At 42.8% G+C, this 16,469-nt stretch overlaps 1 protein-coding gene across 2 annotated transcripts in view; it reads right to left on the reverse strand.

The window, feature by feature from the left end:
• Positions 1-224: 224 nt before the first annotated feature.
• Positions 225-16,469, reverse strand: part of usp43b (ubiquitin specific peptidase 43b) — a 59,633-nt gene continuing 43,388 nt past the window's right edge. Inside the window, exons 8-16 of one of the 2 annotated variants that reach the window (XM_076752853.1) lie at positions 16,320-16,431; positions 9,498-9,601; positions 7,496-7,573; positions 7,245-7,374; positions 4,763-5,105; positions 4,400-4,558; positions 3,748-3,918; positions 2,344-3,483; positions 225-1,874 (exon numbers count right to left, since the gene is read on the reverse strand). In XM_076752853.1, coding sequence (XP_076608968.1) covers positions 1,864-1,874; positions 2,344-3,483; positions 3,748-3,918; positions 4,400-4,558; positions 4,763-5,105; positions 7,245-7,374; positions 7,496-7,573; positions 9,498-9,601; positions 16,320-16,431 — 2,248 coding nt within the window. In that variant the 3' untranslated portion in view covers positions 225-1,863. Of the gene's footprint in view, positions 1,875-2,187; positions 3,484-3,747; positions 3,919-4,399; positions 4,559-4,762; positions 5,106-7,244; positions 7,375-7,495; positions 7,574-9,497; positions 9,602-16,319; positions 16,432-16,469 lie in introns of those variants that run through there. The other variant, XM_076752852.1, reaches the window with a different exon arrangement.

Here is a 16,469-nt window from a genome sequence, read left to right on the forward strand (position 1 = left end):
TGACCTCACTTCACCTTGTTTCATGGAAACAAGCCTTCATTTGAGCTCTGGAGAACTGCTGTTTCAGCTGATAAGTTGCTTTACATTAGCAGAGCACAATTAATTCAATTACTATTCAATTATTCAACAATTAACTAATTCAAAAGACGCACACCTACCTTGAATCCACAAAAAATACCACAGCCGAATGGTGAAACTTTGTCATACAGCGACTACTCCGAGAATCAACGTGAGAAAAGCTGTGTTTAATTTGCAATCCATAAAACTTGCAGTACATTAAGCAGACATTATGGACAGTCCAGTACAGGGATTTTTGTGTGTTGTGTCCAATTCAACCCCAACTTACAGTCTGTATTAATCTGACTTCATACAGTAACCTGAAACATAAGGTTTTAATCTGGTACTTAAATTACATAATTACACATCAGGTACAAAATGTAGACTTTTAAAAAAGTTAATAAAATATAATATAATCTAGCCATATTTCCCAAATAATGTCAGAGAAACATCCTCCATTTACTATCATTTCATTTTGGTAAAGAGTGTTGTTAAACAGTAATGTTAAATGACACAGCATGAAATGTGAACAGTTACAGTGTCGGCAAACAATCCCCCCTCACTTTGACATTCCCGAGTAAACCCCAGTGACAAATTTACAATGCAGAAGTAAACAAAACAGCGTTGTGCAGATACAGAAACTGTGATTATGGCTGAAGACTGTGAATTAAATATATGTTAGACTGGCAGCAGGAGCATGAACTGCTTCATAATCTGCGGTGGCTACGTTAAAACAGTTAATGTGAATAATGACAGCATGATTACCATTAGGGCTCATCACATCCCTGTCGCTGCAGAGAGAGAAGAATTGTGTGTGTGTGCACAAAGTGTGAATCCTCTGTTCAGAAAACAGCTTCAAATTGAGCTTTGCTTTTGCATATTATCAGCAAGTATTCAAATCCTGCTTTAGTGAAAGAGATATACGGTAAATTCACATTCTCACTCAGCAGAGGTAGCCCTCTTTTATTGCTCTGCAAGCTTTAGGGGTGGTTAATAGATGTTTTTCTTTTTAGTCAGAACAATAACACCTGCTTCTTTCTGATATAGCGCCAACTCATCCTCATCCCTCCACAGAACAAACCCGAACAAAAAAAAAAAAAGAGATTTCACAATTATAAAAATCTGTTTGTTACAAGTTGTCCATTACCTGAAACACAGAAATAAAACCCCGCGTTTTGATAATATGATTCAATGTTATTGTTCCTACATTAGCAAAGTAACTTAGCATGTAAGCTCTGGTCATGTAGCAAAATATAGAATATCTTGTTTCAAAGAGTGCATCGGTAATATAACATGAACATGAGAGTAAAAGACAAAGGAAATGATGAATGTTGTTGTAGCAGCCAATGTACAGTGCAGGTGTTAGTGCTTTTTGCAGTGTCTCACAATTTTACATTATACGTAAATCATAGAAGCTGAATGGGCTCCAATGCATACAGCTTTAACCAGCCACCTTGATTTCCTACCTCCTGAGCAGATGAAAAGTACAATGGGCTAAAAACATACAAATTCACCAAATCACCCTCAACTTTTCAAACACGGATCAGGATCTGAAAAATAAAGGTATTACCAGTGGACTGCTCTGCAAAAGAAAAGGAGAAAAAACACATTACAGCAGTATCTCTCAGTTAACTCAACTCTGCATAGATTTAGTTTAAGACACACACAGGTAGGAACTTATAACAGTACTATGATGGGGAGCGAGAAGACTTTCTTTCCAGCGATGCCTCTTGCTGGGAGCTTCCCTGGGTGCCGTGTGTAGAAATCAGTAGAGAGGTCCTAGTGTTCAACAGTCATTCTGGGCTGTCACAGAGGCACTTATAATGAAAACAAAAAAAACAAAAACAAAAAACAAACTCATCAGTCAAGATAATCAGTAGGATTCACATTAATTATCATAATAAAACAGGCTTAACTTTACACCGGGGCTGTATTTACTACAATTCAAAGCCCTCCACTTATTCTGTAAGACTGAACTCATGCCACGCTGTCAATTACCACAATACCATGACAGCAGCAGACAAGCTTCCAAATCAAGTGCTGTTTACATCGTCATTATATCTTTATTTACAACAGTACAAAGTTTCTGATTCCAACACAAAACTGGTGTGCTATAATTGCTGGCGCCAGAAGCAAAACCTCAACCCTGCGCTCTAATTTGTTCCTATTCGTGCTTGACGCGAGCCAAACCTCAACAGCTCTTGTAATTCTGTATTTAGCACGGTAACCTAGCTTAGCCTGCACTGCATGCTCAAAAACAGGACTAAGGGACAGGTCTGTGCCTACCCAGGGAGGTGGTACTATATCGAGTCCGCTGCAGAGTGGCGTAGCTGGGCTTGTCTGACAGCAGGATGCGGTGGGCTGGAGGGGCCACTGCTTCACCATTCCTCTGCAGGGAGGCACACCTGCGAAATGTCAGATCCAGCTTGGTCTGGATGTTACTGGAGCTGTGAGCACGCTTAATGTCCACCAGGTTGAGATTCCCAGCCTTCCCGTTGACTAGCTGCACCTTGCAGTTCTGGGCGTCACAGCTCGGGATGACACTGGCCTTCCTGTCTTCGAGGGCCACCGTGGCCAGCGTTCCATTGGAGAGCGACAGTTTGGCTAAATCATTGCTTGCCAGCTTTCCCAGTTGCCCGTGACCATTCATACGCCTACTGTCATGCCCCTTGAGTGGTGACCCAGGTATGTCTTTCTTCATGAAACCAGGTTTGAAAAAAGACAAGAGGCTGTCATGGCTGCGGCCCTCCTGTCCCATCTGCCTTCTTCTGTCCTCAGCTTGAATGACCATCTGTAACAAGTCTTTCTGTGGCCTGGAGGTCACCCCTGTTTGGACTTTGGTCCTTCTCAATGTAGAATCTCTGCTTGGGGGTGCACTGTGGCTGATATGACCCACTAGCATGGCCCCTCTCTGAAGCTGGAAGTCCAGGGTCCTGCCCTGGTCCTGCCTTGCTCTCTTGGATGACCTCTGCCTTAGAGAACCATAATCTCTGGCTTTGACATTGCTGCTGTTACAGACTGCATGGCTGATATTTTTCTCCACACAAGGTCTGCTCTGACCTGCTGGAATTTTGGGGGAGTAACAAGTGTCAGAACCGGGTCTGTCTGTACAGCTAAGACTGCTACCGCTCGGTGAGCTGCAGTCATGTCCTATGTCAAAGGTTCTTCCCTGGGCATTCCTTTGCGGTGGGGTGGCCACCAGTGTTATGATGGGGTCTTTGGTACATCGTGGCCGGCGCCCAGACTCCAGGTACTCCACCAGCTCTCCAGGCTGGGTCTGGGCTGGGTGTTTAATGCGGTCCTTGGAGCCAAAAGACCACCGCAGTGGCAGAACTTTACTCAGAGAATCCTTGGGCTTAGTTGGTGATCTCATGCTTACACTCCTGCCTTGGGTCCCACGAACAAACGGCTTAGATTCAAACCCATCTAGAGGAAAAGACACCATACATTACTACTACTAAACATATTAAGGTATATTTAGTATATGCTATATACTAAGTATACCTTTGTCATTGACATTGAGTAAAATATTGGTGTAATTGTGTACAACTAAAGAGAACTGACAACTAAACAATTGAAATGGTGAAACACAGGATGGCTTTAATTTCCAAGGCAGTCACACTATTTCAAGCTTTTTCTATATGTAGGAGTTAATTAAAATGTACTATACAAGCTACACTAGATACCTACTTGTCTCTAGTGTTTTGGGGGGTTCGTCTCCAAACACTGGCAGCTCAGGAGACTCTGGGACCTGTGCAGGCCCCTGAGGTCCAGGGGTGGGTACTCCTGACACGCTGCCTCTTTTACTGCCCCCCGCCAGCCGGACCAGCCAGTGGTCAGAGGCGGACGAGCTGGTGGAACCTGCAAATTTAAAAAAATAATAATAATAAATAAAAAATCACAGTCAGAGAGACAGACAACAACAGACAATGCTGCATCCATACTGCAAAATGAATGCAATCGCAGGGTATCATCAGTATTTCCATCCATCTGTGAATACCCTCATTATGCCTCTGTGCCTTTTTGCTGGGAAAACGTTTTTTTTTTTTTCTCTCTACGACCTTCGTAACCTTCATTTATGGGCATTTATAAGCAAAGAACACACACTGATGTGGCTGCAGTACATCAAACAATTCTGGCAGACTGAAATTACTTAGGGAAAAAATCGCATATTTTTGCAGGCCATACTGTAAATAATGATGGTGTGAGATGTAATGACACTCCCACGCGCCACACTCCCTCCATTATTTCTAGATTTTGCCAAAGGGATGTAAAGCAGATTCCATCTCATCTGACTATTCTCACTATAACAAGCCGCTACAGAGAACATGAAAGGACTAACCGGTGACTGAGGAACTGGCAGACCAGGGGGGGATGGTGTGTCTCCTCTGATAGAAGAGGATGTAGGCTCCACGTGTGCACACCTCCGCCTCTGGAACCGGCTCAGCGCTGCTGTCATCATAACTGTACCACTGGCCATCCACGGAGTTCCTACAGAAGGCTGCAATCACAGCAACGATGGAGAAGGATAAGAAACATGTAACTGGAGTAAATGACAGAAATCTCTTCTAAGAAGTGATTTCTATCTTTTTAACTTCATTGGTTTTAATTATTTTGTCGTCATCTTTTATGTTTTCATTTGAAAGCTGCTAGATAAATTCTCATTACTGCAGGTCTTTCCTCAGAAGGTATAAGTTACTCAGACCTGTGTAATGTCCTCCGTGCATTCCCCCATGGTGGTTGCAAACAGCATACAGATCGTACAGGAAGTCGGGAGGAACCAGGTCGGGTCGCCGGGGCTGTTTCCAGCCGGGCTGGAGAGGGGGCGGATGGGTGCCGTGGCTGCGGTTCACCATGTGAGGAGCCATGTCCAGGCCCGCCAAGGGGAAATGCACGAACGTGGTGAGCTTGTTCCTCCGCTCTCCCACCTGCCTGAAGCGCTTCAGGTGTAGGATGAGGATGTCCGGGAGTGTCCACAGGCTCATCTTCACCATGCCCTGCTGCAGCTGCTTGCAGTGGGGGCACTTCCAGGCATCATCTGGGGCAAGCTGGCGGGGGGACAGGGTGGGCAAGGAGAAGAGATGACAAAGTAGACCCAAAAATGCCATGAACAGAACCCTCTCAGCCTGCTCCTCTATTACACTTCATCCCAGTAAATCCAAGTGAAGCTCTTCAGTGTTTCCTTTTCGTATTCCACTTAATCACAATCTTGGAAATGATGTACGACTGAACACTGGAAATTCACAGCCCTAATCAGCATCACTCGCAACCATGAGCACATTTTGAAGCTGTTGCCATGGCTACTACTTTTGTTCACTTTTCCCGCCTCCTCATGATTACCATCTTGAATATTGAGCAGCAATGATTCACTGTATTCAACAAGGTCACCCACTTAAAGTTACACTCAGGACAAAATTATCTCTTAGCAAACATCCTTTTTCCTCTGTTGGGAGGCGTCATCAGCACATGACATGAGTACATAAATGGGTATTATGGGTATGACCTTCGAATTAAAACAAAAAAGACAGAGAATAATATAATGATATTATGTCTTCATCTAAATGACCCACAGCAGCTTGTTTTGACAACTTTGGCAAATATTTCCACTATTTCCACAAGTTGTGAGGGAAATGCTAATACTGTGATTGCAATATTTATGATTGATATTATTAATAATTTGTACCATCTGGGACTCTTGAAAAAAACATTTGAGGGAAAAATACTAAAAATAAAAATGCTAAAATAAGTATCTATTCATCACTCATACATGTCAGCGGTGCATGAGTAATTGTGGTTTGCTTATTTAACTGAAACGCTGTTAGTTAGCCTGTCCTGGGCGACGCTGGCAGGACCGGACTGATTGCAGACTGACAGCAGTGCGACCCTCGTGCCTGCAGCTCCACTGGGTGGTGACACAAGGTAACAACAGCAGCGGTGTCTCAGTCTGCACAGCAGCTGTCAACTGTGGCTGCTCTGACACATTCTGTGACCAGGTGTCAAATTTCATGAATTGTTTCCTCATTCTGAAACTCAAGTAATCACACCCAATTTTACACATTTGCACACAAAATTCCTTTAAAGCAGACTACAACTGCCTCACTGGGCCATACGACACTAAGCACCTTGTTTAGATTCCTCCACGAAAGACTTATTCCAGGTGAGGAAAGGTGGACAAGGCAGGACATAAAGACGACGTATAGTAGGCTGTACTGTGGATGAGAACGTGTGGCAAAAAATAAAAGCTACCTATTGTAATACGACTGCTTGTGATCACAACAAGACTAGAAGACTCTGTGCAACATATTTTCAACTGAAACTGATGACAAAAGTAAAAAGAAACTGCAAAGACTGTTGTGAAACTAACCAAAAAGTAGCAATTCATGCGGTCTTAGTGTGACACTGAACCAAATGGATGCTTTAACATGACGACCATAACCTACTCAAAACGTGTCTTTGCCTTTTACTGCCTGTGTACACACACACACACTCAACATGTAACGATAAAATCCTTTTTTCCTGGTTAGTTTTTTTTTGTCTTCTTCAGTCAAACAAAGCTCTTGTTATCTTATCTATTGCCCACATGTGCCACATCTGGGCTCTAGTTGAACTTCATTGTGAGTCTTCACATTGTGTGCAGACATTACGAACATGTTAAAAGCCTCTCACACCTCATAATACTGCCACAAACCTTAACTGCCTTAAATAAGCCTTCATTCCAACTTAATGATTTGTTTACACAATAGGGTCTATTCCCCTACACGTTCATCTTTTACCCACGCTAATTTTGTTTGACAAAAAGTGGCAAATATTCCTTTTCAACTATGGTTATTATTACCATCAAATAAAAACTGGTAGAAACTGATATATGTGATATATTCTTGAATGTTTGACTGTTTTTTTAATGTCCACTGTGTATATTGTATGCCTAAACATGCAACTATTTCACACTGTTCCTGTCAAAAAAAATCTAAATGTTCTGGAGAGTTTGGCTCAGAGTTGCCAAAATAAAATGTCTTGTCAATAATTATACCAGCTGCAGAACTGAAGAAACTGTTGTCACCATGATAACTTAGTTACCTGCTTACCCTGCAGAAACATTAAGTAAGGTTGATTAGGTGCGGCCTCAGACACACATGGCTCTTCGTGGAGCCGCTGGTTGTTGCAGGCATCATAGCAGACTTCATTACCTGCTCCTCTTTGGTGTACAGCTGGAAGCACTCATCCAGGGTGCAGCTGTACTGCTGGACGTGCTGCTGCTGCTGATTCCTCACGCTCTCGGCATCCTTCACCACCTCCTCCTGAATGTTCCCAAACAGGCTGTGGCCCAGGACACAATGGTGTGGTTACACAAACCATGCAGACAGTAGTTTTATGTCAGGTTAATAGAGACAAATTATAGAGTAAATAGGTGGTGGTTCGTATTAGAAAGCAAACCGACCAGTCTTTGATTCTGTGCTCCCACTCGATGATGAGCTTCACGTGTGGAGGTCCTCCTGAGCCGCAGAGCTTCAGAGCTCTAGAAGACATGGAAGGTGAAAGGTCATCCAGTGTAGGGGAAGGAGCATCTGCACAAGCTCCATTAACTGGTCCAACATTAGTGTTCTACTTTCTGAGACTGGCTTTTGCATTTACAGTAAATGTGCAGTACCAACAACCTTATCAACCATATTATTATTACCTTATTATTATTATTATTGTTATTATACCTTATTAAGCAGCCATTTGAGTGCACTTGTATTAGGTTTTTTTAACCACTGGGTGTCAGCATTACTACAGTACCAGGAACAATGGATGATATATCCTTGTTGCTTGTGTCTTATTTTGAGTGAGAGTGACGTGTGGGATTGTACTGGGTATACTCCACAGTTCACGGCTGAGCTACACGATTCTCAGTCACATCTTCATCAGATCACATAGTGAGAGGTGGCTGAAAGCTCAGGAACAAGGTAATAAGTGGGTCTTTGATTGAGATGATTTTTTACAAACTACTATTTCAAAAGTCAAGAATGAAATGTCACTCTCATCAGGAGTTAACTTTGGGGATTTTTGGGCGCTATGAGCTCTGAAAACGAAGTAAGGGAATCTAAATGTTAATATCAGCATGCTAATAATATATATATGTGGAAATTGCACAAAAAATGACTAAAAATGCTAATATTCTGATGTTTAGCACGAATAGTCTTTACCATGCTCACCATCTGAGGTTAGCGTGTTAGCGTGCTAACATTTACTCATTAGCAGTAAACACAAAGCTGAGGGTGATGTGAATGTCATAAGTTTTGCAGGTATTTGGTCATAAACTAAATGTTGGACAAATTTAAATTGTGACTCGATAATGCGAAAAGTTATCAGCAAAGTTATTACAAATCATCCTGAGGGGGGACATGAACTACTGGACAAAATTTCATGCAAACCATGCAGTTGCTGCTGAGAGAGCAGCAGACACTGCCATCCACTGAGCCACGTCTTCGAGTGTAAGAAACCCAGTGATGTATATATGACGAGGCACAGAGACACAGTTTACAGAGGCTGACAGGAGTGAGCAGTAGACTAAAACACTTGCGCTAGTGCATTCTTGTACTGTTTGATGTGGGCTGACTTGGGAACAGAGCATATTTCTGAATCATTAGAGTTCAAACACTATCATTGCATTAGTTTCTAGGATACAGTGTGCTGCACATTTGCGTTTCAAAAGATTTCGAAAGCATTTGCCCCCATCAGCACCATTCACCGGGTGAATGAACTGTTCTTAGGCACGACACAAATGGAAGTCCTTTCAAGACCTTGCCAAAAGGCCCCCCTTTGAAAGAGCAATTCACTTCTGCAAGTAAAAGCCATCAGACAGGCATTTGTGAAAAGGGATAAAATGTCTGCACCTTTCAGCCGAGGCTTTAAAATCAGCCTTTACAGCTGGTATGATAAACATGAAGAGAAGATGAAAAATTAAACATCACCTTCAGAGCGTCGGCATAGACATTGCCAATCATCCCAAACTGCTGGACTTTACAGCTTCCACAGTCATATTAGTGTGTAACATGTGTTCATGTCGATATGTCTTCAGTAACCAGCTGCCTGCCTGGAGTTGTAGCCTTTCTCAAGAAACACTATTAGATTAGAGCAGATTGAAATTGCATTAAAATTGATTACATTAGACTAAATTTGAATGAGCCTGTGGGAACACTGGGTCATTTTAGTGTTGAACGTTTCCACCAACACCAGTAATTCTACAACAAAATAACACATTTAAATAATCTAATAATCCTCTAGTCTAATAAAAGAAGAATGCAGTGTCCTGGCAGCCGGTCAGCTCGAAAGATAAGAGTCACTCTGGACTGTTTGCACCTGCAGGGAAACATTATACCACAGCAAACATGGAGGATGTAGACATATTTAGAAATCGGCCCTCCACCTGAATGTTTCGTGTTTTTCGACACCCTCACCTGTCGACGGCGGGGTGGTACAGTGGCCGCCCGTCCTGAGGTGACAGGTAGCTGTAGAATGCTGATCCTCCCACCACTCGGATGTTGAACAGCACTCTTGTGTTCTGAAAGAGGAACACAACAAAAAGAAGTCATCAGGGGTGTTTTTATGCTTTTCATAACCAGCCTATAAACAGCATTAAACTTTCAGGACAGTACGTCTCCCACTTGAAGCCTCCCTCACATCCTCACATACACGTTTCAAACACTGTGGACCCATTAGATCTCACTTTGAGTTAGCTGATCATTGCTGTAGTGTCAACTAAAGTTAAAACAACGCTGGTCTGGAATGTCGGACTTGACACTGGTTTGTCAAAAAGAAGCTGGTACCCCATAGATCTGCAACTTAACTGGGCTGATAAATACAGCACATACCCATACAACCCATTCAGAGCTGCACTGCGGTAGCTATCGCCCTTTTCCATGTGGTTCCAGGTTTACTCAACTAATCGGACATTTGTGGTTTTTAATGAAACGTTTCATCAACTATTTGATAAAATGTCATAACAATCCATGTTCCTTTCAGGATGAATCACTTTTGTGCTCCTCTGGCTTTTCATCTCATGCCATCATTGAAATTTCAAATTTCCCATCAGCCTCAGCTGTGCTTTTGTTTAGTGCCAATTAGCAAATGTTAGCAAGATGACAAAATTGGAACCAGTATACCTGCTTTAGATCAGCATGTTCGCACTGCCATTGTGAGCATGTTACACTACGCTGATGTTAGCCTTTAGCTCAAAGCAGCACTGTGATTAAATACAGCCTCACAGAGCTGCTAGCGTGGCTGTGGACTCTTCTCGTCTCGTTAAGGTCTAAAATGAGCGCTGCCACCACACTGATTCACCACCCTTATGAGAAATGTTGATGCTTGCAGTTTTGTGGTGTTATTTGCCCATCATGGTTTTTGCATAACCGTGATGAGATGGTTTCATTATGGCAAAATGAGAACACATAGCTCAGGATTTAGAAGGAGAAGGAGATGAATTACCCATGACTTTTGCTGTGATAAGTCAAAATGACCGCTCAGTTTAGAGACTTTGGAACATAAAATGTGGGCTGAGATGGTTTTATGAATCCAATATGTGTGTGCAGAAGAAGACTGACTAGCACAGTTTCATATGGTACATGTAAGTGCGTAAGTGCTCCTGTGGCTCAAAGCAGAGAACGTGCAGTTGTCATCGAGCTCCTCTGTTCTTCTCTCCATCTCCACCTGCATGCTTTCATGTCCTACCAAAGGCATGTTACTAACTTAGCTTCTTCGCCAGAGTCTTTGTGCTTTGTCGTCACACAGGTCCTCGTAGTGGTTGAACCTGGATTGTGGATTACAGCTACGTCTCCTGCCATGGCCCTGCCTGACATCCACTGCAACTGCTACTCCTATTTGTCATACTTCCATTATTATTACATCCATAGTGCTGTTTTATGCACATATATCACATACATAAATACAGTAGATCCCTGTCTATCATGCTCTCTCTCTGTCAATGATGAATCAGCCAACATTGTTTAAAACTTGTCAATTGTTTCCGGCACATGCTGATTGGAGTATTGTTTGTCCACTCAGACTCAAAACTATTTCAAAAATGCTGAATTGGGAGTGAGTCTATACAAACGTGGGAATATATTTACACTCTCAAGGTTATATTTAACAAGTCTGCTGTGAACAGGTTAAAGCAACAAAATGACAGAGGAGAACAAAGTGGGCCACCATGAAAAGTGGGCCAAGACCTGCACCTGACATTTTGAGCTCACAGCAGTTCAGCTTGAATCAACATGTAGCACCAAAGTTTTCTTGGCATTCAAAATATTGTTTTCCAGCAAAACAATAATATTAATAAAACCATAGATAATCAGACTACTCTCTCATATCACTCTCAACTGGACTGGAAAGCCCAAGTTGAGAAGAAAAAAGAAAGAACACATAAGAGGCTAATATCTTCTCTTGCTCTGAAGAATGCGTATATTACTCTGAGATCCTGGTAGATTGGAGGTGCTTTAGGAACGAAGGAGCGATTTGCAGAAATGAAACTGATCTCCTCTTGTTTCAGTGAAATCTAGAGTGTAGCTGCTGGCTGAGCTCAAACACAAACACCCACTCTGAGTCCTGCGAGGAAAGCTCGATCCAGCAGGATCTTTCTGATGACAAAGAGCGCACAACAATACTGATGTGCTGAATCCGCTGGAATGCAGAACCCTGAGGGGAAGTTACACAATATTTCTGAATTACTGCCTCCCATATGTAATAGACAGAACTGCTTATAGTAAGCGCCGGTCAGCTGCTGAATACTGCAGCTGATGTTCAAGTACCGTCTTGCTCTCATGCTTGGATTTTGTGTACACATGCAGAGCCGTGTAACTAAGACTATATTATCTTCTCTTCGGCTTTTCAGCATCATGTGTTTATGAACACTGCAGGCATCGAACGTTCCTGCTGTGCTTTTCCAGAGAACTCGTCAACTTTTCTGTGTTTCAATCTGCTGTGTAAAAAAGCTGTAATGCTAGATGACGGGTGTAAACTGAAAATAGGTTTTCTTTTCATTACAGACTTGCTTGGGCTTACTGTGAGTTCCAGTGAAAGGCTTGTGTGTACATGTGAGGACCACCCAAAGAGTCCTTCATATTCCAACTTCTCAGGAAAAGAGGGTTTTTTTTCCCGTAACAATGTTTAAAAAAAAAAAAAAAAAAAAAAAAACAAGGGAAAATTCCTTTAAATAAGATACATTTCCACACTTTTCAAAGGCCTTGCATGGCAAAGATACTGATTGCTTCAACAAGATGATTCAGGTCTACGCCTAACATGATCAGACTGAACTTGGTGCCATTTTCCAGTTATGGCTTAGCTTGACAACAGGCCTGTCAATCTTTGCATTTCTCCACATGTCGAAACAGTGTGCCAGGAGCTCTAATAAGAATGATACTTGAAGAAGTTTGGATGCTTTCTTTTTTCTTTTTTTTTTTAAACAGAAATGAACGGGAAAAGTGCAAGGATTGGGTTAAACAGCATTGCTCTAACACAAGATGCAGACATTAGCATGTCCCGCTAACCAGCTTGCTCCCTACAGTGCTAACTGAGCGTTATTTCAGAGGCCAGGGGCATTTCATACTACATTAGTTTGTAAAGTCAGAGATTAGCACATCCACCGTGCAGTATTTCCTAACTGTGGAACTCGTCGTCGTGTTGTCGTGTTACTTACTGAGTGTAGGCTCACATTAACAGCCCTCCAGCAACCTCAGCCAAAGTTATCTGTGGTAGCGTTACATTCACCAAAAACATGGTTTAGTTTTCATCCTAAAAGCCTTTTGTCTTTTGTTTGAAAATTCAAACAATGACGTCTACATGAAACCTCTGTAGAGCTTGCTCAAAAATGCCAGCTAAGCATAAAGCTATAGCCAGGTTCAGACCAGAGGAGGAAGGAAGCGCCGCCTGCTTCCTTTTGCGCCCATGTTAACCAATGAGCTGTTCAGACAGGACGCCCTGCAGCCCGCTCGTCATCTGCAGCGCTAGTTTTGGTTTTCTGCTCTATTTTCTCGGCGTGCCACGAGCAAATCTGGCAAGACAACACACAGATAATCTATTTTAAAAAACAGAAAAGATCTGAATCAGATAATTGATTGCTTGATGGAGTCTTTTAGTGTCATACCATGTTTGTAGTCTTATTTAAGACCCTTTTACGAGATCCTCTGGACTCTGGACAACAGTGGAAACATTCAAGTCAGCCGGAGACAAACTCATGAGTGTAATCACAGCTGATAAAATCTGTTAAAAACAGTTGTCTTTTCAGCTAATTAAACTGACGGTTGCCAGCTGTCTGAAATGAAGGTCTGACTGTTTTACAGATTATTAATAATTTCAAGGGATGACTCTGCCATCGCTAACTGAGTTGGGACTGAATAAAAGGTCAATTGTGACGGCTCAGACAACACTCCTTTGTATAGTTAAATACTGTGCCGTGTGCGTATGTATGCTTATTTATGAGCACATGTTTATTTTCCACCCCATAAAGGCAGATGAAGAGGAATACGCGAGAGTAACAATGAGTAATATGTGAGAAGAAAAAGGAACAAACGAGCAGATCTGCTCAGGCTCTCTGCTATGTCACCCCTGTCAGCCTGACTGCTGAGAAGTGGAGGGGAAAACCTGTGAAAAGTCATCTCAGCATCCTGTCAGAGGAGTGCATGAGCGTGAGGGCTCCGCGGACACTCGCGGAGACTCCATCGTTGGTCATATTTCCCCATGAGAAACTCCAAGGTTAATCACTTTTTGTGTTGAGTGAGGCTGGTGTGAGGGGAGGGGTGTTTGTGGCATTGTTTGTGCCTGACAAGGCAAAAGATCTCCGATTACAATCCATGCAAACAGAGCAGGGCTTCATTATGTTGTGAGTTGGAGCATTGTGTGCGTGTATTGAGGGATTTCTATTCACCACGCTCGATTCTTGTGCTAAAATGCTCACTCCGACTAAATCTCACATCAAATCCGGAGCAATCAGTCTCGACAAAAATGCCGTCCTACTCCGAGTCAGCGCCGGAGGTCTAGCAGGAGAAGGTGTGAATGTGTGAGAATGCTTGTCTGACTATAAGTACTGTAGATGAATGCGCAGCGATCAGTGTACTGCAGCGTATTATATTTCGAGGTGGGCTTTAGCGGCGCATCAAGCCAGCCGCTGCCAAAATGAAGATGTCAAGTGATGTCAGTAACAGGAAAAATGGCTGTCAGAGAGGCCGTGCTTTTCTGTTTTTGAATCGCGTCTTTGCTGAAGCTAAAATTAGACAGAGGCGGAAAAATCCACTCGTGAGTGTAATTCATTGATGCAAGAAAACTACAGATTCTGTTGAGATGAAAGATTTAGAGCAAACATCTGCTCTGAGCAGTACTCTTTTCTTGGCAGAGGTAGGCTCCAACAAACTGATTATACTGTACAAGCCTGGTTTTAATTAAATGGCTGACAGCATGAGGCACAAAGGAGACTACAGAGCTCCAGCAGAGTTACTGAAACTGCTGCACCTGACTCTTCTCTTCTCCTGGCACGTCTCAAAGAGCACTGAGTAATATGCAGCAAGCTGAGCAACAGTTTTCTTGCTCACCCCATGCTCTGTGTGACTCTTTACTGCAGTTGTGTGTTCACTGGCTCCACAAAGAGAGACACTGATGGGAAATGTGTTTGGTTACATGATTAACAGCACGCTATAGCACACAATCATGTGCTGAAACACCAGCCCAAGTATGCGGTACAAGCGAGTGAGCAAGCAGAAGCAAGCAGGAAAATGGACCCTTTGGCTTGAGAAGTACATAATTGATTTGACAGTGACATACAGATGGGATGCAGCTCGGCAAGCGACGCTGTTTGACTTTTCTAGGATTATATCCCATGTTTTACAGGTAAACAATCATGCTTCTTTTTAGCCATGCATGGAGGCCTGGCAGGGCAACGTCTCACCTTCTGACCCAATCAAATCTCAAAAGCACACAACAGCTTGTCACAGCAATATATTATGTAAATATGTCATGATGTACACTGTGAAAATGGAATCAGGATGGTAACTTGTGATACAAAACCATTAAAAGCTCCAATCTGTGATGGTTTGACTATATAAATTAAAGGTTTATTAACATATAAACCTGTCAAATGCAGCATTTTGTGTGTTTATCAAATGATCACTGTTGAACACATACAGCAGCCCCCAGCAGGGGGGCTGGACATTTTATTTGCATTTGAATCACTGACTGTTCCTAAAAAGTAGTTCCCAACCTCTGCTGTCAGGATATCACTAGATATAATGTCTTCCTGTAACTCTAGCTTTATTCACTTATTCCTAAAGTCCTTTTCACTGCCAGATTCCATCCTGTGTACATTCAGGAAAGAACTATGACTGGAGTCTGTAAAACAGCCTTCACTGAAAAGAGCTTTAACCCCCAGAGACTGACACAGCAAACAGACCAAAACAGAAAAGTTATGTTTCCTGGACAAACATGCCATGGAGTCACTGAAATGATTTCAAATTGACCTCTGCAGAAAGAGAAACTGTTTTGTCCACAATCATTTATTAACACACAAAACAGTGTACGTGTCTCTGTATCAGTGAGACTGTCCCAAACCAGTTAGCCTGACTCTGGTATGGTGTCCCAGTGCGTGCAGCGAGAGGAAACCAATTTCTCTCTGCCTCCAGCTGGCGCTTAAAGCTCTCCCACCTGTACTATGCAACGTCCTTGTGTGGGCACGCTTCGCCCTGCCCCGAGCCAATAAACCTGTCTTGGAACAGGTGCGCCAGCCGGCATGGCAGGAGGGAACCATGTCCCCTCTCTGCCTCCAGCCGGTGCTCAAAACAAGCTCGCCCACGCGACGCGGCTATCAAATATATGTTTTAAACGCGCCATGGAGCAATTTCTACTGACTTATTAGACAGGGCTGTAGCTTTAGTACAAGGGTGTTCTGGTTGTGGCTGCAGTGAATGAATGATAATAATAAACAATAAATAAGAAATTCCTCCGCTTTGTTGTTGATGTTATGACAGTTGCAGTAGATGTCCAGTATGTAACTGCCATACTTTTGTCCTCATAGTCTGTATCTCACTGCAACTTTTGAGTTATGTTTTCATATCAGTCTTTGTCCTTAGACTGGATGTGAACAGATCACCAGCGGTTGGCTGGCAGGGTTTAACCGGAGGACATGGTTTCAAGCATCTGCTCTGCTAAAGAGTCTGTATGTGAGTCCATGTGTGGGTGCAGAGAATTGGATTTCCTTACATGGATCAATTGTCACATTTTCATTAGTAGCTGTCCAGTACCTGTGCCTGAGCTCCATTGATCATCAGGTAATAAAGCTTGCTGAGGATGCTCTGCTGCAGCTGGTCCCAGGAAATAGACCGGTCCTCCCTCATTAGGAATGGAGGTCCAAACCTTTAACAGGAATAGAAAAAGTTCAAAATGACAGCTCA

Source organism: Chaetodon auriga, chromosome 16 (assembly GCF_051107435.1).
Source record: "Chaetodon auriga isolate fChaAug3 chromosome 16, fChaAug3.hap1, whole genome shotgun sequence".
Classification (NCBI taxonomy): domain Eukaryota; kingdom Metazoa; phylum Chordata; class Actinopteri; order Chaetodontiformes; family Chaetodontidae; genus Chaetodon; species Chaetodon auriga.